This window comes from Sapajus apella, unplaced genomic scaffold (genome assembly GCF_009761245.1).
Source record: "Sapajus apella isolate SASKATOON/1434 unplaced genomic scaffold, GSC_monkey_1.0 scaffold31, whole genome shotgun sequence".
Classification (NCBI taxonomy): Eukaryota; Metazoa; Chordata; class Mammalia; order Primates; family Cebidae; genus Sapajus; species Sapajus apella.
In genome coordinates, this window is record NW_022436971.1 from 5618615 (window position 1) to 5643290 (window position 24676).

General features: G+C 37.0%; 1 protein-coding gene and 1 long non-coding RNA gene across 26 annotated transcripts in view; one reads left to right on the forward strand and one right to left on the reverse strand.

Annotated features, from left to right (window-relative positions):
* Positions 1-24676, forward strand: part of PUM2 (pumilio RNA binding family member 2) — a 107023-nt gene that overhangs the window by 78097 nt on the left and 4250 nt on the right. For 14 of the 25 annotated variants that reach the window (XM_032294030.1, XM_032294025.1, XM_032294018.1 and 11 more), the window contains 7 exons: positions 12318-12585; positions 15664-15793; positions 17356-17490; positions 20569-20706; positions 21380-21505; positions 21757-21878; positions 23393-23585. In XM_032294030.1, the coding sequence (XP_032149921.1) occupies positions 12318-12585; positions 15664-15793; positions 17356-17490; positions 20569-20706; positions 21380-21505; positions 21757-21878; positions 23393-23585 (1112 nt within the window). The remainder of the gene's footprint in view (positions 1-12317; positions 12586-15663; positions 15794-17355; positions 17491-20568; positions 20707-21379; positions 21506-21756; positions 21879-23392; positions 23586-24676) is intronic. The other 11 variants (XM_032294034.1, XM_032294033.1, XM_032294021.1 and 8 more) reach the window with 2 other exon arrangements.
* On the reverse strand, positions 109-24345 carry LOC116561977. The gene is made up of 3 exons (XR_004273692.1): positions 24267-24345; positions 17723-17724; positions 109-142 (listed from the first exon to the last, which is right to left on the reverse strand). It is a non-coding gene; the product is annotated as an uncharacterized LOC116561977 (long non-coding RNA).

Consider the following 24676-nt stretch of genomic DNA (forward strand, 5'->3'; position numbering starts at 1 on the left):
ATGCCCAGCTAATGTTTTGTATTTTTAGTAGAGACGGGGTTTCACCATGTTGACCAGGATGGTCTCGATCTCTTGACCTCGTGATCCACCCGCCTCGGCCTCCCAAAGTGCTGGGATTACAGGCTTGAGCCACCGCGCCCGGCTTCCGTTATGCTATTCTTTAGGGAACTGAACAATTTTCCAAAGTATATAAACAACTTACTGTAATTAGCCTCTGAGAATCTAATGATCACCTCATTACGGTGTAAGTTAATGCTTTTTTTGTTGTTGTTAAAGTATGTATGGGATTACCAGCTTTTTAGGTTCCTTTCTCAGTTTAGTTATTCTTGAGATTTAGATAAAAATGCTTGTCTAAGCACATATATTATGTATTCCCTAAAATAAAAATATTTGTTAATCTTAGGCAGGCAATTTAGAGACTGTGCATAGAGCTGCACACTCTACTCTCATCAGAATCTTACAGGTTCTCATGGTAATATAAATTGAAAAGCAGCTACAACCCTTTGGTAGGCCTAGAAGTAGTTTATTTGGTGATGAGTAGGAAATATGAAGAAATTACTAGTTGTATGGAAGAATTTGTGATGTTTTGGTTTTCTGCATAAAAATGTCTTGATCTTGGTTGTACTTGTTTTGGGTCACTAATGTTTTATTTGTTATCCTTTAATAACATTATCAGTGTCATTGTGGTTCTAATGTCTGAGAAGGTTTTCACCAGTTAATTTACTTAGCTAAGATAATCACAAACTTAGGACTAGAAAATACTTGATCTGATCCTGTGTTTTGGCATCAGGATCACTCAGGGCACTTGTTTAAAGTGCCTGGTAGACTTCACAAGGATTTGAACAGTTTGCAAATGTGCGGCAACAGTTTTTGCTTGTCATAATGATTGTGGGGGTTCTATTGGCATTAAATCCCTGGCAGCCAGATGTTATACTTTGTATAGTCAACGCAAAAATAGTTTTGTCTCACTGAAATTTTCAGTAGCCTCCACATGGAGACACTGAATTGAAATAATTTCTAGTTACTGCTAAAAGCTGGTAGAGATTATTTTTAAAATTCTTTTAATCTACCAAGAATTCACCTCTAATTTACATCATCCCACCATGCGTATAAGGTACCCTAAGGATCAAAACGTAGCTTTTAAAATACAGGCAGATGTGCTTCATGAGAGGTTTTCAGTGTTAGCCAAATAACATAAAAATTAAAGTAGCATATATCTCTTGGGATGGCATTGAAAAATTGTATCTTATATGTAGGGAATATTTTCACTGGAGTTGGTTTTGTTGTGATATACTTAGGAATAGATCCAATGGAAGAAGGGCAGGATCTTTTACATTATAAACCAAAAATGCTGATAGAAATTAAAGATGACTTAAATAAATGGAAAGACACACTGTATTTTAGTTTGAAAGACTCCCTGTTATAAAGATACCACCTTTCGGGCCGGGCGCGGTGGCTCAAGCCTGTAATCCCAGCACTTTGGGAGGCCGAGGCGGGTGGATCACGAGGTCAAGAGATCGAGACCATCCTGGTCAACATGGTGAAACCCTGTCTCTACTAAAAATACAAAAAATTAGCTGGGCATGGTGGCACGTGCCTGTAATCCTAGCTACTCAGGAGGTTGAGGCAGGAGAATTGCCTGAACCCAGGAGGCGGAGGTTGCGGTGAGCCGAGATCGCGCCATTGCACTCCAGCCTGGGTAACAAGAGCGAAACTCCGTCTCAAAAAAAAAAAAAAAAAAAAAAAAAAAAAGATACCACCTTTCTTCTAGTTGGTCTAAAGATTGAATGCTATCAACAAAATTAGTTAAGGTTTTAAAAAGAAATTGATAAGCTGATGGATAAATGAAAATGGAAAAGCAGACCCCAAAGTAGTGAAGACAGTTTTGAAAAGCAAAGTTAGAAAACTTAATACTGCCAGATACTAGATCTTAAAAAGCTACAATAACTAAAACTGTGGTATTGGCACAAGTATAGATAAATAGAACAGTGGAACAGAGTAGTGCATCCAGAAATAGACCTTCTCATTTAGATCCCTAAATGACCAAGTTGCCACTCTAGTGTATATGAAAAGAATGGCTGTTTCAGTGACTTGGGCTGGAGTAGTTGAATATCCAAATGAGGGGGAATGAACTTTGATGACTTCTGTTTCACGCCACACATACATATGTACACAAACATGCTTTATTCTCAAAAAAAATTACGTGACTTACACTTAGGAAGTTAGTAAGAGGCAGAACCAAAATTTTGAGCCCTTGTTTATCAGGCTTATTCCAGATGTTGTACTGCTTCTCAAAGGATGCTTGCTTGCTTGCTTATTTATTTATTTATTTATTTTTGAGATGGAGTCTTGCTCTGTCGCCCAGGCTGTAGTGCAGTGGCACAATTTTGGCTCACTGCAACCTCCACCTCCACCTCCTGGATTCAAGCTATTCTCCTGCCTTACTTAGCCTTCTGACTAGCAGGGATTACAGGTGCCTGCCACAACACCTTGTGAATTCTTGTATTTTTAGTAGAGATAAGGTTTCACCAGGCTGTGAAACCTGGTCAGGCTGGTCTCGAACCCCTGACCTCAGGTGATCCGCCTGCCATGGTCTCTCAAAGTGTTGGGATTACAGACGTGAGCCACCACACCTGGCCAGGATGCTTTTATTTCCAATACCTATCTGAATAAATTAAAAGGACCATGTTTCCTGTGTTTTAAACCTTTGTAAACTTTTTATAAAATTGTAAGTAAAATATAATTTAACCATTGAGACTTTGTGAAAAAAGTGAGTTTGAATGTTAGTATATTGGCTTCTTTGTGGTTTTTACTTGCTAACAATTGACCTTAATCCAAATTAGATGCTGTTTACTTTAAGGGTCTTTTAAATATTTCATTACTAATTTTAAGTTAAAGCTGATCAGATAAGAATCTTAGGCACAGTGGCTCACATCTGTAATCCCAGCCCTTGGGAGGCTTAGGCAGGAGGATTGCTTGAGCTCAGGAGTTAGAGACCAGCCTGCACAATGTGGTGAAACCCTGTCTGTATTAAAAATATAAAAATTAGCCAGGTGGGGTGGCATGTGCCTGGAGTCCCAGCTACTTGACAAGCTAAAGCAGGAGGATCACTTGAGCCCAGGAGACGGAGGTTTCAGTAAGACGACATCATGTCACTTCATTCTAGCCTGGGTGATAGAGCAAGACCCTGTCTCAAAAAAAAAAAATGTTATTTGTAATATTTTAAAATATTGTATAGCATGTTTTATTTTTATTTCTAATTACTGAAAGTAATTGCTATTTTTCTATACTTTTATCAGCCTCCTTTTTAGAATTTTTATGTGATTAAAATTTTTACTTACTAATTCAGTATTGAATACCTATGTTCAATACAATACTGAAGCCAGCCTCTGCTTGACTAGGAGAAGAAAACACCATCCTTATTCATTGTCATTGAATTTGTAGTTATATGGTAAATACAGACAAAAACAGCAGTTACAATATAATGATTGTACTGTTCTTATTTCACTTTATTGAATAATCCTATTCTATAGAAACATAGTGATTCCATTGGAATTACTTTCCTTTACGGGTTTTTTGAACCAAAGTTGGCACAGATTGGATTATAATAGAATTGTGGCTAGGTTTAGTTTCTCCACTAGATTAGAAGCAAGAAAGCCCAGGCCTTTTTCTACAACTAAAAATTCTCAGATTTCATTTAATGTTTGGGTAATTGAATTTGAGTGGTTTTGTTTCTTTATCAATGAATTGAGTAAGGATACTTCCTTTTTAAAAAATACTTTGTATTCTATGTAGATTAGTACTTTAAAGCATTATTTGGCTGTTCTCCATCAATGTTTTCTTTGTTCAGTGTGCCAGGATCATACCTTTAGAATATTGCACCATGAAAGCAAAGTTTCGACAGTCAGTTGTGGAGTTGTTGTTGTGTGTGTGTGTGTGTGTGTGTGTGTGTGTGTGTGTGCGCGCGTGTGCGTGTGTTTTCTGTTTTTTACTTTCCCAGTTCTTCAGCCCTCTTCCCACCACCACAATGACCCCATCAAGAGAGAGAACAAATCTGCCCATAATGTTTGCATAGGATCAGAATTTATCCCAGTATTCATAACTTGTGAAGCAAGCTTTTAAGATTGCATAAATCCTTTGTAATTATGCCTTAAGAAAAAAATATCCCAGTTCCTATCATTTTTCTTCACTCTTAATCAGAAAGGCAACTGGCCATGAAATCTCAGCTGGAATATTTAAAAGGAAATTCAGATACGGCTTGCTCGTTTGTTAACTTACTACCAAATGTGTTAACCAAAGGAAAGAATTTAGGTCAAATCTGACAGGATTGTTTGACATATGCAGAGAAAAGTCAACAGGTTCCTATTAGGCCAGTCAAACTCACGCTACTATAGTCTTTTGCAGGGTTAGGGGTAAGTTTTTTAAAAATGCTTTCATGTCCATCTGTCACAAGAGGAGGTGGTTTTCACTAAAGATAAAAAATTAGGGCAATTTTTTAAACTCTACGTTACCCCCTTTTGATAGTGTGATGGAAATTGACAGTGCATTATTGATGGAAATGATGTCATAACTAGTCTGAAGACTATGTGGTTTGTATGTTAACACTTAAGTCTGTTTAAATGCTCCTTGATGAATGAGGGAAGTTTATTAAATACCTTCTGTGGTGATAGTCTGCCTTTACCTTTATTTTTTTAAGTTTAACCAGTAGAGACTATGATAAAAGGTAAGAGTTTTAAAAATTGCTTATAGAAAAGAATCACATGCAATAGAAATGGAAACAACAGATTTTTATTTTGTATTTTAGAACACTTGGCTTGTCATTTGCATCTAATGTTTGTTTGCATATTGTTATAAAATTAACAATTTTTAAGGTAGTACATTTGACATGTTTATGTTTTTATATTAACCTATTAAAACGATATGGAAAGATACTTTTAAATATGCCCACATTATTTTTTTAAACTCATTGTAGCCTTAGTCTTTCCTCCAGTAAAATTTTTATGTCTTTATATGGCAAGTATATAGTTAATAATAATTATTAAAATTTTATTCAGTTTATACCTCATGTAGCTTCAGTCAGCTTGCCGACTTAAGAATGGCATGGGGGATTAAACTTTCTCTAGGAGGCACAACAGAGTATGACTGACAAATTTACATGAATTTTTTAGATATAATGGTAAAAACAAAAATTCAGCCTAATTATTAGCTGTGCTTCCTTGGATAAGTTATTTAGCTTCTCTAAGCTGTTGTCTCACAAGTAAAATGGAGATATATCTGCCTCATAGGCTACTAAGAGGATGACATTCTCATACAGCAGTGTTACAGATAATGTGTCATAAAATAATAGTGTAAGCACCTGCCACATTTCAGAAGCATAAAAAAAGATTCATAATTTAAATACAGTAGACATACCAAAAAAATTAAGTTCGGAGGGAAAAAAATGAAAATGCCCCATACATTTGAGCCATTTATATATTAATCTGGAAAGAAATACTGTCTTCTTGCAACTTCTGTTAAATATTTTTATTTCAGCATTCACTCTGTGTGGATGAACTATATTAAATGTATATGACATTAAGTATTCCAGCTAATATATTGTTGATTTTCTTGAATTAAAAAAACAGGGTGACATTTGCATTCATTTCCTAGGACTGCTGTAACAAATTACTACAACTAGGTGACTTCAAACAATAAAAATTTATTCCACTCAGCTCTAAAGTCTGTACATCTGAAATCAAGATGTCAACAGGACCATGCTCCAAAGGATCTAGAGGGCAACCTTTCTGGCTCTTCCTAGGTTTTGGTGGTTGCTGGCCACCTTTGATGTTCCTTGGCTTGTAGATACATCACTCTAATATCAGTGTCCTTCATCACATGGCATTCTTCTCATGCATCTCTAAATTTTCCATTTCTTATAAGAATGCCACTCATTGGATGAGAACCCATCCTGATCCAATTTTAACTTGCTTATATTTACAAATACCCTTTTCCCAAAGAAGATCACATTCACAGGTACAGGGAGTTTAAAACTTGAACATATTGTTAGTGGGAGATCTTCATCCCATTTGTTCTCTGATTTCCAGCTCTGAATCCAAAGTCTTAGCCAGTTGAGTAATGGGGTAGAAGCTGGAAGAACTTTGAGCCACCTAATAGAACAAATTTTTTCCTCAATTGGATGGCTTACAGCATTTATAAAAACTGATTTGGAGGCCACAACACAGTACAGCATTTTATGCAAAATTTGCATATCACAGTATCCAACACAAAATCTTCAACAAATGGTAGCTACCTTTTAAAAAGTTGCTGTATGCAGGACCATATTAATGTGCAGATAATAAGGTGAGCTAGGCTCACAGATAGTTGCCTCCTTCTTTTTCAGCAAAATAACAAATTACTATTATGCCATGGACCCTCAAGGACTAACATGTAGTATCGACTATGAGAATGTAGAAACATATAATCAGGATCCCAAGATGATTCGTGTGCTTATTGAGAAGCACTGCTCTGTCTTTTCCCCCACTTCTCAACTTTAGGTTTTCCCACTAAAGCCAAGCAACATGCAGATACTTTTGAAAAGTAATCAGAAAATACTGAACTAAAAGTACTAAGTTGACCTCTTTATGGAGAAGTAGTTAAATGCTGTAAAACACTCTGTCCTCATTTTAGATGTTCCCAGCTACTACTCCTGTATCTTGGATTATTTGCCTACTGCAGCTATCATCTTTCCATTTATTGCAATTTCCAGAGCCTTGGCTTCTGAAACAGACTCTGACCTAGTAGGCTATGTGTAGCTGTATACTTTTCAGGACCCAAAACCTACTTATTTTCTTACTTTTTCTTTTTCTTTTTTTTTTTTTTTTGAGACAGGGTCTTGCTCTTTCACCCAAGGAGGAGTACAGTGGCGCAATCTCTGCTCACTATAACCTCTGCTTCCTGGGTTCAAGCAGTTCTGTCTCAGCCTCCTGAGTAGCTGAGACTACAGGAGTGCGCCACCAGACCCAGCTAATTTATTTTTAAATATTTTTAGTGAAGACGGGGTTTCACCATATTTGTCAGGCTGGTCTAGAACTCCTAACCTCAAGTGATCTGCCCGCCTCAGCCTCCCAAACTGCTGGGATGACAGGCCTGAGCCACTGTGCGGGGCATATTTATTTTCATTTTTATTTTGCAGTTAGTAGTTGAAAATTTGTTGTAAAATGAAGTGTTACCTTATTTTGATTCTAATTAGTCCCCATACTCTTCTATCAGAATATCCTTCAGGTAGATTTTTTTTTTTTTTAATTTATCCAGAAGGAATAATTCAGTATGTTTTAAGTAAGGGTCAGGATTCTGTATTCTTAAAAGAATATACAGGTCTGATAGATTGAGTAGTTATCATTCCAATCCCAGAAGGTAGAAAGTAATGAAAAGTGAAGGCTAGTCAGATTTATTTATTTTGTGGTGGTTTCACTTACATTGCCTGTCTACCCCCACCCCATTCCCTTGCAAAGGGCCTTGCCTTATCTTCACAGATTCTGCATCCTTGGATAGGAGGCTTAGGATGCAGAACCTGTAGATAAGGAGGTCCTGCCTTTCATATCTGTAGGTTACATGGAGCCACACCGCTGTAGTTCAGCTCCCACAGATTTTTGGTGTCTTGTGTGGGTCATGGAACCAATTCTTCATGTGTACTGAAAGACGATTGTATTTTTTAATAATCTTTTTGACTTCTGATGCTTAATAGGGAAGGATTCTAAAACAGACTTCTTAGAGAAATTATGAAAACCTGTAAAATCATGTTATGTCTACTAATAAAATAGTGTTTGCCTTTAAAGTTCTCATGAATGAACATGAAAGATGTAAATAACACAGAAGATTGGTACACTGTTATATGAGATAAGCTCTGGCCTAAGGGTCCTGGCTGACTAGCTGCATGTCCCATGCCTTTTGGATCATAGTGATCTCATCTGTGCAGTTACAGTACTGATCTCCATATCCTATATGCACTCTTAGGCAGATAGTGATTAAGCAGTCATGAATGGTAGTGGGGACTGAATGATGACATGAAAAGACCTTATATACCTTCGGTGTAGAACATAGCTGCTTTTAGACTACCAGCAGCAGAAGTATGAATATGGATGATCTGTTTGTGTGCTTGTTTTTAACTAATTCTGGGATAATTTGAAACTAATGGGAAAATTGCAAAACTATACCCTTCACTCACATTTTTCCAGAGGTTAATACTTTGATCACACTGGCTTTACGATTCTCTTTCTCTCTCTTTCCCTCACTCACAACACAATTTAGGTTTACTTTTGAAAGGAAGTTGCAAGCGGGCCGGCGTGGTGGCTCACCTCTGTAATCTCAGCACTTTGGAAGGCCAAGGCAGGCGCATCACTTGAGGTCAGGAGTTTGAGACCAGCCTGGCCAACATGGTAAAACCCTGTCTCTACTAAAAAAAAATACAAAAATTAGCTGGATGTGGTAGTGCGCGCCTGTAATCCCAGCTACTTGGGAGGCTGAGGCAGGAGAATTGCTTGAACCCTGAAAGGGAAGGTTGTAGTGAGCCAATATTACTGCACTCCATCCTGGGTGATAGAGTGAGACCCTGTCTCAACAAAAAAAGAAAAAAGGAAGTTGCAGGCATGATGTCTCTTACTTAAAAATATGTCATTGTATGTTCCTTGACAATAAGGATATGTTTTCATGTAACCACAATTATTGAAGTCAGGAAATTAACACTGATAAACCACTAATCAAAGAAGCCAGCTTTATTCAAACTTTGCTACTTATCTCACTGATTACCTTTATAAGAGAAAAGAAAATTGATTTGGGGGCCCATTGTCAAATTGAGGATCATAGATTACTCTCATCACTTCTTTAATCTTGAACTGTTTCTGTTTTTTATCACCTTGACATTTTCGAAGGGTGTAGGCCTGTTGTATAGAATGTCCCTCAATCTCCAGACATTTTAGATGACCTGCTTCCAATATTTAGACAACCAAATTTAAAATGTCTAGTATATGTTATAAATTGTGTTTTACACATTTATTTAATTAATTTGTAAGAGACAGAAAGTATCCTGCCCTGGGTGAAATTAATTTGTGATACCTTATCCTTTCAGTGAATTAGAGTTTGGAGAATAATATTTTTTCTTTTCCTTTTTTTTTTTTTTTTTCTTTTTCTTGAAACAGCCTGTTGTCCAGGCTGGAGTGTAGTGGTGCAGTCTCATCTCACTGCAACCTCTGCCTCCCGGATTCAACCAGTCCTCCCACCTCAGCCTTCCCAAGTAGCCAGGACTACAGGCACACACCACCACACTGGCTAATTTTTGTATTTTTTGTAGAGATGGGGTTTTGCCATGTTGGCCAAGCTGGTATCAGACTCCTGACCTCAAGCGATACGCCCACCTCAGCCTCCCAAAAGTACTGGGATTATAGGCGTGAACCACCACGCTTGGCCAGATTTGCGAATTTCATATAGGAGAAGACCACTTAGTCTTCTAGAACTGAACGTCTAAGATTTTTAAAAATCAAAGGCAGTGTAGTATTATTAGACAGATATTGTATGCCATGTGCGCAGCTGCTGTTAGGAAGTGATAAATCAAGTAATACCTAGATATGGGAGAAATTCCTGTTGCTTATTGGCAGGATATTTGGCAAGTACCAAATAAAACCAGCTTCGTCATTTCCTGGGGTGAGTACGTATTTAGAATTTGGTGTCGAAAACCTTTAATGCGTTAAGGAGAAGTTTGAGCTAATGATGAGAAATAGTAATGAATACATACAGTGGGGGGTATGAACAGTTATGGTACTACTAAGAAATTTGTGCGAAAATAGGTGTGGAGTAATGACTTAAAAACTAGGTTAAAGATTTTGGAGCATATACTCTTATCAGGATGCTGTAGGTCTTTACCATAAAGTGACATCATCGAAATAGACTTGGAAAGAAAAAATACAGTTGATATGTATAAAAACAGACTGGTGAATCTTAAAGACAGCTAATGAAGAAAAAAAAATTAACCAGATTGGAATGATAAGCAAAGCACCCTTGCCCTTCAAAAAGGGCAAGGATACAACTTCTGAAACACAGTAAAAAAAAAGAAAAAAAAAGGGCAAGGATGCTAGAGAAAACCCATTGACTGTGCAGGATGTGATAAGGACCCAATTATAAAGAAGCAGATGGGCTAATGATCAGTTACTGTTATGAACAGTTGGAACTAATAAACAAAGAATGGAAGTGGAAGGGCTTGAAGTAGGGAGACACTATTAAAACACTGAACTCTTGAACATTTTGAATATCATACAGGGGTGCTGAGAAAGTTATGTATAACTGGACCAAACAAAAATTTGATCTTAGTGATTTTGGTGTCTAAGATAGCTTGTTAAATTACACTTTTAATGAGATATTCGAGAACTAAACCTTAGGCAGTTGATGCTACAAAAAAATGTGCCCTCTAGATACTATTCAGGAAATATTTGTTGTACAACCACTTGCTGTCTGCCAGACATTGTTCTAGGCTCCAGGTAGCTAGCATGTGGGTTAATATAGTTTTATGGCTCTTGCATTGGAGAAGGGGCTGGGGATTCAAATAAATAAATGCATAATATGCTGTGTAATGGGAAGTTCAGTGAAGAAAAGTAAAGCTAGGATAGTAGGGTCAGAAAGTAAAAGAGGAATTTACCCTCCAGGATTTAATTTTTTTTACTGCTCCCTGTCCTTATAGTTCTTTTTGGCCTTTAATACCTCCGTATAGCTTTGCACTGACAGTGTGTCCTTGGGAATCATCTCTACCCTGTGGCCTGGATTGTATGTGTAGTACTACTCTGCAAAGAGGTTGCATATAATAATAGGATGATGCTGGTAGTGGATTTTGTTTTTCTGAAGTACTAAATCTATATTTTACAACTAGCTATACATTTTTCTTTTTTAAAAGGACACTGTCAAGTACTTTTAAACGGTTAATTATTATATAAAAATAAATCCTGCGTGTATTTATTTTTATTTCTATTGACTGCTCTTTGATTTTCTTTCTTGTAATGGAACATAAGATAAAGATGCTTTTTATTCATCTGTTGTCAATGATAAGGCTCTAGGAATATTAACTGCTGTTTATTAATACTATTGTTTGTGAAATAGTGGATTTATGTCAGATATTTTTATTTTCTCTGAGACAGTGTTCCTCTGTCACCCAGGCTGGAGTGCAGTGGTGTGATCTTGGCTCACCGCTACCTCCACCTCCCAGGTTCAAGCAGTTCTCTTGCCTCAGCCTCCCGAGTAGCTGGGATTACAGGCGGGTGCCACCATACCCAGCTAATTTTTGTATTTTTAGTAGAGACAGGGTTTCATCATGTTGGCCAGGCTGGTCTCGGACTCCTGACCTCATGATCCGCCCACCTTGACCTCCCAAAGTGCTGGGATTACAGGCATGAGCCACCACGCCCAGCCTTATGTCAAATATTTTTAATAAAAATTTTAAAGTCTTAAAATAGTGTATAATTTAGATTTATGACCTAATATTGTGCCTTTTTAAAGTTCATACCATCAGTCGTTTAAGAATTGGTTTATCTTTACATAGAAGTTTATATGACTGAGGCCGGGCGCGGTGGCTCAAGCCTGTAATCCCAGCACTTTGGGAGGCAAAGGCGGGTGGATCACGAGGTCAAGAGATCGAGACCATCCTGGTCAACATGGTGAAACCCCGTCTCTACTAAAAAAATACAAAAAATTAGCTGGGCATGGTGGCACGTGCCTGTAATCCCAGCTACTCAGGAGGCTGAGGCAGGAGAATTGCCTGAACCCGGGAGGCGGAGGTTGCGGTGAGCCGAGATTGCGCCATTGCACTCCAGCCTGGGTAACAAGAGTGAAACTCCGTCTCAAAAAAAAAAAAAGTTTATATGACTGAATGCAAAAAGTACAGATTTAACACTCAGTGTTATTCTGTTAATAATGCGAATTAACTTCAGTCTCTTTCAGTGGCTTAAAATGTAAGTTTGCTAGCAATTAAACTTGCTTGTTAATGTAACTTAAAACTTTGTTGGTGGTTTAGGCAGCATTGATAAGAGTGCATATGACACTAGATTATATAATTGAGTTTTAAACTGCTAAAGAACAAATACACATTTATTTTTCTCATGTTTTCTAGTCTTTATAGCCACATACATGAAGTATATGGGTGAGATTTTCCTCTCCAATTTTAATTTTCTGTCATAACAAATAGGAATTAGTTGGGGTGGGGGAGGATATTTCTTTATTGACTGAATTCATCAGTGAAATAACTTTTATTTGAAGAATAACTTTGTTAGAAATACTTGCTGACCATAGCTGCTTTGTTGTAGGAGGACTGACAAATGGTAGTGGTCGATATATCTCTGCAGCACCTGGAGCAGAAGCAAAATATCGAAGTGCATCAAGCACTTCCAGTCTATTTAGCTCCAGCAGCCAGCTCTTTCCACCTTCTCGGCTTCGGTATAATAGGTCTGATATTATGCCTTCTGGCCGCAGTAGGCTATTGGAAGATTTCAGAAACAACCGCTTCCCAAACCTTCAACTTAGAGACTTGATTGGACATATAGTTGAATTTTCTCAAGACCAGCATGGTTCTAGGTGGGTGATCATGATATTTCTCACTTCATTTTTGCTTTGGAAATTGCTACCTTATAAAAGCTTAAATTTTTCCTAGTCTGCATTAAAGTTGGAAGCTTTTAAGAGCTAAAATTCAGTATGGATTATGTGGTTTTTCTTTCATGTTAAGATAAATTATAGAAACGCAGGTTTTTATTTTTTATAGTTTTCCAGTTTTTTACAGTGAGAATATTGTTATGATGAGAATATAGCAGGGACCCCTTCGTTGGGTTATTTTTATTACATCAGCTCTGATTACATTTGTGGGCTTAAGTGTCCCTCGTGGTATGTTTAAAAAACATGGCAAACATGTTAAATGCCTTTGTATTGCTTTATAGGTTGGTATTCAAGTGTGACTCGGCTTAGATCAAAATATTTCACATTTGTTATAGGAAAACTTGGTACCTTTTTACATTAAAACAGATGTAATGCATGAGAGATACATCTGAATTAACATTCTCAAGATAGCTTGGAAAGGAAAGTAGAATTGTAACACATTTAGTAAATTTAAGATATTTTCTGTTTTTGTAGCTTTAAGATAAACCTGAAGTTTTTAAAAGTCATTTTAGGTTAGATGGCATACAAATGTTATCTCCCTGTAGTCATGCATCACTTAATGATGGGGATACATTCTAGAAAACATGTTGTTTTGTGAACATCATAGAGTGTACCTATACAAACCTAGATGACATAGCCTGCTACACATCTACGCCTAGGCTACAAATCTGTACAGCATATTACCGGACTGAATAATGTAGGCATTTGTAACATAATAATATTTGTATACCTAAGCATAATAAACAATAGAAGAGATACAACAAAACTATAGTATAAAAGATTAAAAAATCACATGCCTGTGTAGGGTACTTACCATGAATGGAGCTTGCAGGACTGAAAGTTGCTCCAGATAAGTCAGTGAGTGAGCTGTGAGTATATGTAAAGGCATAGGACATTACCATACACTACTCTAGACTATAAACACTATACACTTCAGCCACACAGAATTAATTTAAAACTTTTTTTCTTCAGTAATAAATTAACCTTAATGTAACTTTTCCCCTCTTTGAAACAGGGTCTTACTCTGTTCCCTAGGCTGGAATACAGTGGCATGATGATCACTCACTACAACCTCAATCTCCTGGGCTCAAGCAGTCCTCCCAGCTAAGCCTCCCAACTTGCTGGGACTACAGGCACTTACCGTCACACCTGGCTAATTATTTAAAATTTTTTTGTAGAGACAAGATCTCACTATGTTGCCCAGGCTGAGTTTACTGTAACCTCTGAACTTTTTAATTTTTTTTAACTTACTCTCGTAATAACACTTAACTTAGAACAGAAACACATTGTACATACAGCTATTCAAAAATATTTCCTTTATATCCTTATTCTATAAGATTTTTTTGTTTACAGATTTTTTTTTTTTTTTTTTTTTTTAAAGATGGGGTTTCACCATGATGGCAAGGCTGGTCTTGAACTCCTGACCTCAGGTGATCCACCACGCCCGGCTGTTTACAGATTTTTAAAACTTTTTGTTAAGAACTAAGAGACAACCGGGCGCGGTGGCTCAAGCCTGTAATCCCAGCACTTTGGGAGGCCGAGGCGGGTGGATCACAAGGTCAAGAGATCGAGACCATCCTGGTCAACATGGTGAAACCCCGTCTCTACTAAAAATGCAAAACATTAGCTGGGCATGGTGGCGCGTGCCTGTAATCCCAGCTACTCAGGAGGCTGAGGCAGGAGAATTGCCTGAACCCAGGAGGCGGAGGTTGCGGTGAGCCGAGATCGCGCCATTGCACTCCAGCCTGGGTAACATGAGTGAAACTCCGTCTCAAAAAAAAAAGAACTAAGAGACAAATGCACACATTCGCCTATAAAGAATAAATATCATCAGTATCACTCTCATCTAACTCCATGTCTTATTCCACTTGGAGATCTTTAGCAGCAACACCCATGGAGTTGTCATCTCCTATGACAGTGCCTTTTTCTTCAATACCTTCTGAAGGATGTGCCTGAGGATGTTTTACTTTTTTTTTTTTAAATAAGTAGAGGGGAGTACACGTAAAATAACAATAAAAAGTACACTAAATACACAAACCAGTAAATTAGTTGTTTATTATCAAATATGCACTGTATGCATTATATGTACTATACTTTTTTTTTTTCTGAGATGGAGTGTCTCTTGGTTGCCCAGGCTGGAGTGCAGAGTGACACAATCTCACTGCAACTTCCACCTTGTGGGTTCAAGGATTCTCCTTCCTCCATCTCCTGAGTAGCTGGGCTTACAGGCATCTGCCACCATGCCCGACTAATTTTTATATTTTTAGTAGAGACAAGGTTTCACCATGTTGGCCAGGCTGGTCTCAAACTCCTGACCTCAGGTGAGCCACTACACCCAGCCATACTATACTTTTATAAACTGACAGTGTAGTAGGCTTATGTCACATCATGAATACCTGATAAATACATTGCACTGTGATGTTATGACAGTTTCTACCCCATAACAATTTATCTCCATTGTAATCTTATGGGACCACCATCGTTTATGTGCCTGTCAGTTAAAATGTTGTTAAGCAAGTTATTGCTTAACAATGCCTTGTAGTTGGCAGTTCCTTTGGAGTAACAAATGAGCCTTGTATCAGCCAGAATGGCTAGTTTGGTTAGGAATTCATTCATGTTGGATGAATTTTATTTCTAAGGGTTTCCTTTATTATGTTCTAAAAGTTAGATATTTAGTAATACATTGTATATTATGAAAAATAAATGAATAACCAGCAAGATTTATATAATTTTTAATTGATTATAATGAAATCAAACCAACCTAAGAAAGATTAAACATCTTTTTATCCAGGTTTTTTGTCACTCTGTCTAGTAGATAAGGTGTTATAAAGAAGTGCTATATAACTTTTGTCCTTTTTGCTATAAGTTAGCTGTCTACCATATAAAATATGCTAATATTTCTGGAAATAACTTTCAGCACATGTATGTGGAAGGGTTAGGTGTAATACTCAAGTAAAAGTATTAAAAGACATATTGTCATATTAAAATATTTTTCTCTTGTAGATTCATACAGCAAAAACTAGAGAGAGCTACTCCAGCTGAGCGACAGATGGTATTTAATGAAATTCTGCAGGCAGCCTATCAATTAATGACTGATGTTTTTGGCAACTATGTTATACAGAAGTTTTTTGAGGTAAGGATGCATGTATATTTGTATATTCACCCATTTAGCTGCATACTTGATGCTGAGAAGAGCTCTGAAAGTTGGGTAAAGTAGTTTTCATATAAAAAAAGATAATCCCGGGATAAAATATTTGCAAATCATATATCTGGTAAAGATTTTATCCAGAATGTATAGTGAACACCTAAAAGTCAACAACAAAAAGACAACCCAAATGACAAATGGACAAAGGCGTTGCATAGACATTTCTCTATATAAAATAATACGAAAGGCCAAATAGGCGATGAAAAGATGCTCAGCATCCTTACTAATCAGAGAAATGTAGGTCAATCTCCCAGTGAGATAGCACTTTATACCGACTAAGACGGCTGTCATCAAAAAACATAAAATGGGAAAATAACAAATGTAAATGAGGGTATGGAGAAATTAAAGCCCTCATAAATTGCTCGTGGAAATATAAAATGGTGTAGCTTCTGTGGAAAACAGTGTGGCAGTTTCTCAAAATTAAATATTGAATTACCATACAACCCAGAATTGTGCTCTTAGGGGTATATCCAAATGAATTGAAAACAGGAACTTGAACACCAGTATTCATTGCATCATTATTCACAATAGCCAAAAGGTGGCAACAACCCAAGTGTCCATCACCAGATGAATAGATAAATGCAGGTGGTATATATGTGCATTATAGAATATTATTCAGCCATAAAAAGTAATGAAGTTCTGATACATAGTACAACATTCATGGACCTTGAAAATAATAAGTGACATAAGCCACACACAAAAGGACAAACATAGTAATCTACCAGTATGAAATGTCTAGAATACCAAATTAATAGTGGCATAAAGTAGATTAGGGCTTACTGGGCCTAGGGAAAGAAGGGTTTAGACAGTTACCATTTATGTTTGAGGCTGTGGAAAAGATTTGGAAACAAATAGTGATGGTGGTTGCACAATAGTGTGAATATAATTAATGCTGCTGAATTAACTACCTAAAAATGGTTAAAACGACATACTTTGTCACAAAAAAAGGTTAACATATGAACCACTTTAAATGAAATTTGCTATTAATCCCAATTCATATTTGACAATATAAAGCATTGGTAGTAAATCTTTGGTGAAGTAGTTAATGAATAACACTATAGTCTTTATTTGGATTTATAGATGTGTGTTACTTTACAATTTGGCCAGTGTTTAAATATATAAACATCTGTGTTGTAGCTGGAGTTCACAGGTTTTTATCTCAATCACATCAGAATGTAGTTTGCTGATTATCTGAGTGAGAGTTTTGGTGGTCATCGTATGGCTAGGAAAGAATTACATGTTTAAAATGAAGAGTTTGTGAAGGCGTTCACTTTAAAAGAGTGTTACTTTAGAAGGTGGTTAACATATTAGTAACAAGGAAATTTAATAAGACTTAACCAAAAAAAGTAATAAAATTACTACTGCAAACATCTTCTGGTCTATCTTAATTAGCTTCTACTTTAAAGCCCCTGTCCTATACAATTACTAATAGATTGAATAGACTATAAACACTAACTTAGGTTTAACAAAGCAATATTCTTTTCTGTCAGTTTGGGAGTCTGGATCAAAAATTAGCCCTGGCTACTCGTATTCGTGGTCACGTTCTACCCTTAGCCTTGCAGATGTATGGCTGCCGAGTTATTCAGAAAGCATTAGAATCTATTTCATCTGACCAGCAGGTAATTGTAAGTTAAGACAAAATTTTGTATTATTTTATTCAATTTTTAAATTATTACATGTTTAATCTTACAATAATCTTGAAGTGAAATAACTTAAATATTTTCACAACTAGATTAAAATATTGTTACTGTGTCCTAAATAGCACATTACTAATTAGAAGTCACAAAGTAATTTCTAAATGAAGATATTTTGGCACTTATGTGTCAAGCAGAATGCTAAATGATGTGTTTTTATTACCACTTGCTTACATGATTTTCTACAATGTGAGAATGAATGTTACTATTTTCTAGTGTTTATTTTGATGCTGTCTAATGTTTCTGTTAGAATAATACTTTTAGAACCAGTAGCATTTACTATATGTCAGTTTTGTTTATATGTATATGAAAATGTTTTTTAAAAAACATAACCCAGCAGAAAAGTAACTTAAGAATTCTCTTAACAAATTTATAATTTTTTGAGGAAAAAACACATAAATGAGAAATATTCTGTGTGATTGGATTGAAAATCTAAATATTTTTCATTAATAAAGGAATAATGCAATTCTAATCATGTACTCCTGGGACTTTTTTTTTTCCCTAATTGACCAAAATAATGCTTAAAATCATTTGAAATACACAAAAATATTGAGAGTAGGGGATGAAGATAAATTCACCAGATTTTTAAAATACACTTTGAAGCAACACTAATTAATTAGTGGGGTTATTGTATAAGATTAAACAGACTTTTAATAAGAAATTTTTTAGCCCCAAATAAATACTGTTTTCTGACTGCCTGATTTATGTATTACAATGAAAGCATAAGACTGAAGGAAATAATTATTTCTCAAAAGGTAATGGTAGTTTAATTTTCGAAAGAGATTGTCTTTGACTCATGCAATGAAAGTAAATTCCAATAAATAGTAATATATATATATGAATGGCTATATATGTGTATATATTCATCACTGCATTAAAAATCTGTGAGAAAATACTATTATTTCTTCAGAGGAAATGTGAGTTTTAGAGTAATTTGAAGATATGTCACAATGGAGAAATATTAACACATTTGATTATTTAAAAGGTTAGAACTTCTCTGCCACAAGTTTCTAACTGGTATAGATATTTTTTAAATGTCTTTGATATTTAAAAATAAAAGCATTAGGAGTAAGACTTTGTTGATACTGTTATTGGATAATAGTATTTTTTTTGTTTTGTTTTGTTTTGTTTTGTTTTTGACAGAGTCTTGCTCTGTTGCCCAGGCTAGAATGTGGGGCAATTTCGGCTTACTGCAACCTCTGCCTCCCAGGTTCAAGCAATTCTCCTACGTCAGCCTCACAAGTAGCTGGGATTACAGACATGCGCTACCATGCCCAGCTAATTTTTGTGTTTTCAGTAGAGATGGAGTTTAACCTGTTGGCCAGGCTGGTCTTGACCTGCTGACCTTGTGATCTGCCCACCTCGGCCTCCCAGAGTGCTGGCATTACAGGCATGAGCCACCACACCTGGCCTTTGGATTCTTAAGCATGTTTTATTTTGTAATTTAGTTCATTTTAGTTATTTGTTGAGACAGATTCCCACTCTGTCTCCCAGACTGGAGTACAGTGGCACGATCCCAGCTCACCACAGCCTCTGCCTCCTAGGTTCAGTTGATTCTCATGCCTCAGCCGCCTGAGTAGCTGGGACCATGAGCATGAGCCACCACAACTAGCTAATTTTTTGGGGGGTGGGTAGAGATGAGGTTTCACCAGGAAGGCCAGGCTGGTCTCAAACTCTTGGCCTCAGGTGATCTGCCCATCCCAGCCTCCCAAAGGGCTGGGATTACAGGTGTGAGCCATGGCACCCAGTGATTTTAGTTCATAATTAAACATCTGTATTGGCCAGGCGTGGTGGCTCATACCTGTAATCCCAGCACTTTGGGAGGCCAAGGCAGGCGGATCACCTGAAGTCAGGAGTTCAAGACCAGCCTGGCCAACATGGTGAAATCTCGTCTCTATTAAATAATAATAAATAAATAAAATTAAACATCTGTAATACAGCCTGACTTAACAGGATTCACCATGGTTACTTCAAAATGTAGTTGAAAGTCCTTTGGGTGAAAGGTATTTTAAATAAGAATGCCTTTAGATTGACTATGTATACTCCATTTCTCCACAATACGATTTTTTATTGCTTTAATAAGGCACCCAGATTATTTTATCAATATTAAAAGCTATATAAAGTTTTACAGTTTTTTTGTTTTGTTTTGGGACAGACTCTCACTGTGTCACCCAGGTTGAAATGCAGTGGCACGGTCTCAACTCACTGCAACCTCCACCTCCCAGGCTCAAGCAATCCCCACATCAACCTCCCAAGTAGCTGGGACCACAGGCATGCGCCACCACGTCTGGCTAGTTTTTGTATTTTTGGTAGTAACTGGGTGTCACCATATTGCCCTGGCTGGTCTCAAACTCCTAAGCTCAGGTGATCTGCCAACCTCAGGCTCCCAAAGTGCTAGGATTACCAGTGTGAGCCACCGCACCTGGCCATAAGTTATTATAAGACCATTTTAAAAAAGAACAAAGATGTCCGACGTTAATTCTTCCCTTAGGGAATTATTGAGATAATATGTAAAAATCACAAAGCCCATAAATAGTTGCCAACTCCTTATCGTTTTCTATGTACTTGATAAACTCACTCAGCCATTAAAAATAATTCCTTTGGTGGTGGAGGTGATACTAAGTAAAGCAAAAGTATAGAATTCTGAATTAGTCATATTAGTTACCACCTGCTAAATATTATTGGATGATTTACACGGTGAAGACAGTTTAAATATAGCAAATTCAGTATCACTAGGTTGTTTCAACATACATCATTTATACTATAATCCTGCCGTATGTTTTAGTAATTTTCACTTTTCTGTGGTTTCTGCTAATTATACTACAAGAGAAAAAATTTAAACTCTTGACAAACAGGAAACAATATTTTAGAATATATTTTTGTTCTCATCTCAGTATTTTTAATCCTGAGATAAATACACTGAGATTTTTAATTTTTAGTACTGAGTTAAAATGTACTAATATTTTCTCATTTGAGGTAATTATTTAAATAACATCCTATCTTTTGCAGAGTGAAATGGTAAAGGAGCTGGATGGTCATGTGCTGAAATGTGTGAAAGATCAAAATGGAAACCATGTTGTACAAAAATGTATCGAATGTGTTCAGCCACAGTCACTGCAGTTCATCATTGATGCTTTCAAGGGACAAGTATGTTTGAGTTTTGGCTTATAATTTGTTAGCAGGCATTATTTTAGAATTTCGAATATCAACACATTTTTCATAAGTCACTAGATAATACCCAGCACTTGCATACAAAAATAGGATACAAACAATAAATGTACATTAATTTCTTCCTTTTCCACAGGCAGTAGATAGCTTCATTTTTCTGAAGCTGTAAAACAGAAATAAGAGTTTAATGACATTACTGTAAGAAGTAAAGGTAATCACTGGTAGAATTATTTTTTATTTACACCCAACAATGTTTTTCAGGTTTTCTCAGAGAAGGGAAGGAAGTTTGGAGAATATCTGACTGTATAATAAGACAGAAAATACATAGCAATTTGTAACTAATACATAGTAATTAATAGTTCTTAATGCTAAACTACCCTTTCTCTTTTTGCCCATTCATTCTCATCGTTATATAACTTCAGTGCTCTGGTTAGATTCCTTTTGATCAAAGTATCTTCAGCTCCTAAATGGAGTGCTCTCTCCTCACTCTCCAGTCTTTGCTAACATGGTGGTAGTCATATTAAATGTGAGCTCATCACCCTTCTATTTTAAACTACTTTAAGGTGTTTGTTGTTCAGAAAACCAGTCTGCTTCAACAAACTGCTTAAAAATGTCAGAGAATACAAATTTTAATTCTTCTAATTGTCCTCAGGTATTTGTGCTTTCAACTCATCCTTATGGCTGCAGAGTAATTCAGCGCATCCTAGAGCATTGCACTGCAGAACAGACCTTACCTATCTTAGAAGAACTCCACCAACATACAGAGCAGTTGGTACAGGTATAAATTCCCTAACAATTTGAAATATTTATATATTTTTATTTTTTATATATTTTTGGAAATTGTTTTAATTTTTAAAAGAAATATAATTTGTTATTAAACACACTATAGAAAGAGTGAGACAAAAGCCTGTTGTATTCTCCTAACTATATACTACTGGATTTTTAGCCAAAATTATTAACATGTCTTTAAAGCATCATCATTCTTAAGGAATGACTTAGGAAAAGTAATTTTTAAATATCTGTCCTTAGGATCAGTACGGAAATTATGTTATTCAGCATGTACTGGAGCACGGTCGACCTGAAGACAAGAGCAAAATTGTTTCCGAGATCAGAGGAAAGGTTTTAGCCCTGAGTCAACACAAATTTGCCAGGTATTCCCATACTTTCTAATTCCAGGAGTCAGTGCTTTCATCTCAGTGACTTTTATTAGTTATCACAGAAATACATATAGAATGTAGCATTAAACTGTAGTCTTTTTTTGGTGTCATTAAAACACATCTGTAGAACATTGCTTTTATTTTTATTATTTGAGATGGAGTTTTGCATTTTGCCCAGGCTGGAGTGCATTGGTGCAGTCTTGGCTCACTGCAACCTCCATCTCCCAGGTTCAGGCTATTCTCCTGCCTCAGCCTCCTGTGTAGCTGGGATTACAGGCACACACCACCACACCCAGCTAATTTTTTTTTTTTTTTTTTTTTTTTTTTTTTTTTTTTTTTTTGAGACAGTGTCTCACTCTGTCACCCAGGCTGCAGTGCAGTGGCATGATCTCAGCTCACTGGCTCACTACAGCCTCTGCCTCCTGGGTTCCAGTGGCGTGATCGCGGCTCACTGCAACCTCTCCCTCCCGGGTTTCAGCAATTCTCCTGCCTCAGCCTCCCGAGTAGCTGGGACTACAGGCACTCACCACCATGCCTGGCTGATTTTTGTGTATTTTTTAGTAGAGGTGGGGTTTCACCATATTGGCCAAACTGTTCTCAAACTCCTGACCTCATGATCCACCCGTCTCGGCCTCCCAGAGTGCTGGGATTACAGGCATGAACCACCGCACCCGGCCCTAATTTTGTATTTTTAGTAGAGACAGGGCTTCACCATGTTGGCCAGGCTGGTCTTGAACTCCTGACCTCAGGTGATTGGCCTGCCTTGGCCTCCCAAAGTGCTGGGATTAGAGGCATGAACCACCGCGCCTGACCCCATTGCTTTTATTTTTTTAAAAATATACATAACAAATCTGTTTTGTCCACATATGTTTATTTATAAAATGTGTATTTGGAAAATAGTTTTTCCCAACACCGGACATGCAAATGTATTTAGTGTGTGTTCTTGAAAGCCTCACAACTCTAATGACCTGATTTCCTTTTTTTGAAGTACAATTTTAAGAGGCCTATAATTAAACTTGTGGATGTCAAAATGATGTAGGTTGTTCCGTGATACCAATTTCTGTTATAAAAGTAATTGGCCAGGTGCAGTGTCTCACAGGTGTTATCCGAGCACTTTGGGAGGTCGAGGCAGGAGGATCACTTGAGCTGAGAAATTTGAGATCAGCCTGGGCAACATAGGCGGAGATCCTTTCTCTAAAAAAATACAAAAAATTATCCAGGCATGGGACATGTCTATAGTCTCAGCTCTGAGGGAGGCTGAGGTGGGAGAATCACTTGAGCAAGGGAGGTCAAGGCTGCAATGAGCCATGATAGCATCACTGCACTCCAACCTGGGTTACAGAACAAGACTCTGTCTCAAAAAAAAAGAACAAAATAATCATAAGACAAGAGAATCCCATCCTGACTTCTGTTTTATCATGCATTGGAGAAAATTCTTTCAAAAGTCAAGAGAATTTTGCTGTAAAGAAAAAAATAACAAAGCTTTGTTTATCTGCTTTAATTTTTAGCAATGTAGTAGAAAAGTGTGTTACTCATGCCTCCCGTGCTGAGAGAGCTTTACTGATTGACGAGGTTTGCTGCCAGAATGATGGTCCTCACAGTGCCTTATACACCATGATGAAGGACCAGTATGCCAATTATGTGGTTCAAAAGATGATTGATATGGCTGAACCTGCTCAGAGAAAGATAATCATGCACAAGGTAATACAGCATATAACACTCAGATAACTTTGTTCGTCTTTGTGTTTGGGCTACACATTTAACTTCCTTGGGCTTTCATTTCCTCCTGTATTGTTATAACTGGAGGAAAAAATTAAAGTTGATGGATATCCTTTGGGAGATATTGGTATGATTTCCATTTTTATTCTTAAGGTTATCACTGCTGGGCATGGTGCATTTTTCCCATAATTCCAACAGATTGGGAGGCTGAGGTGACAAGATCACTTGAGCCCCAGGAGTTTGAGACTAGCCTGAGCAACGTGGCAAGATCCTGGCTCTACCAGAAAAAAACCAATTAGACTAGCATCGTGGTGCATGCCTTTAATCCCAGCTACTTGGGAGGCTGTGGTGGGAGACTGCTTGAGCTCAGGAGTTCAAGGCCAGTCTGGGCAACATAGTGAGACCCCCTTCTCTACAAAAAATTTAAAATTAGCTGAGCATAATGACACATGCCTGTGGTCCCAACTACTCAGGCAACTGAGATGAGAGGATAGCCTGAAAATCCTGGAAGTTGAGGCTACAGTGGGCTGTGTTCATGCCAGTACACTCCAGTCTAGGCAACAGAGCAAAAACCCTGTCTCAAAAAAATCATTGAAAAGAAATTCTTAGGGAATCATATTCATTTCTCATCTGTTATCTGTGTTTTACATTGTTCTTTTTGACTTCATCTTATTTAACTGTACAGTTGTTCCTCAGTATTTGTGGGGGATTGGCTGCAGGACCCACCCACTCCTGTGCCAAAATTTACAGATGCTCAGGTCCCTTATATAAAATGGCATATAGTATTTGCATATATCCTAATCACATCCTCCCATATACTTATCTCTAGATCACTTATGATACCTAATGCAATGTAAGTGCTATGTAAATAGTCATACTGTAATAATAAGTAAAAAATCTGTTTAATAAAAACTTTGTCATTTGAAAAAAGTGCTTTTGACCAATGGTTGGTTGAATCCACATATATAGATGGCAGACTATGTTTAATTTACTATAATACATGGGCTGAACATTGATTTTTTTTTTTTTTTGAGACGGAGTTTCGCTCTTGTTACCCAGGCTGGAGTGCAATA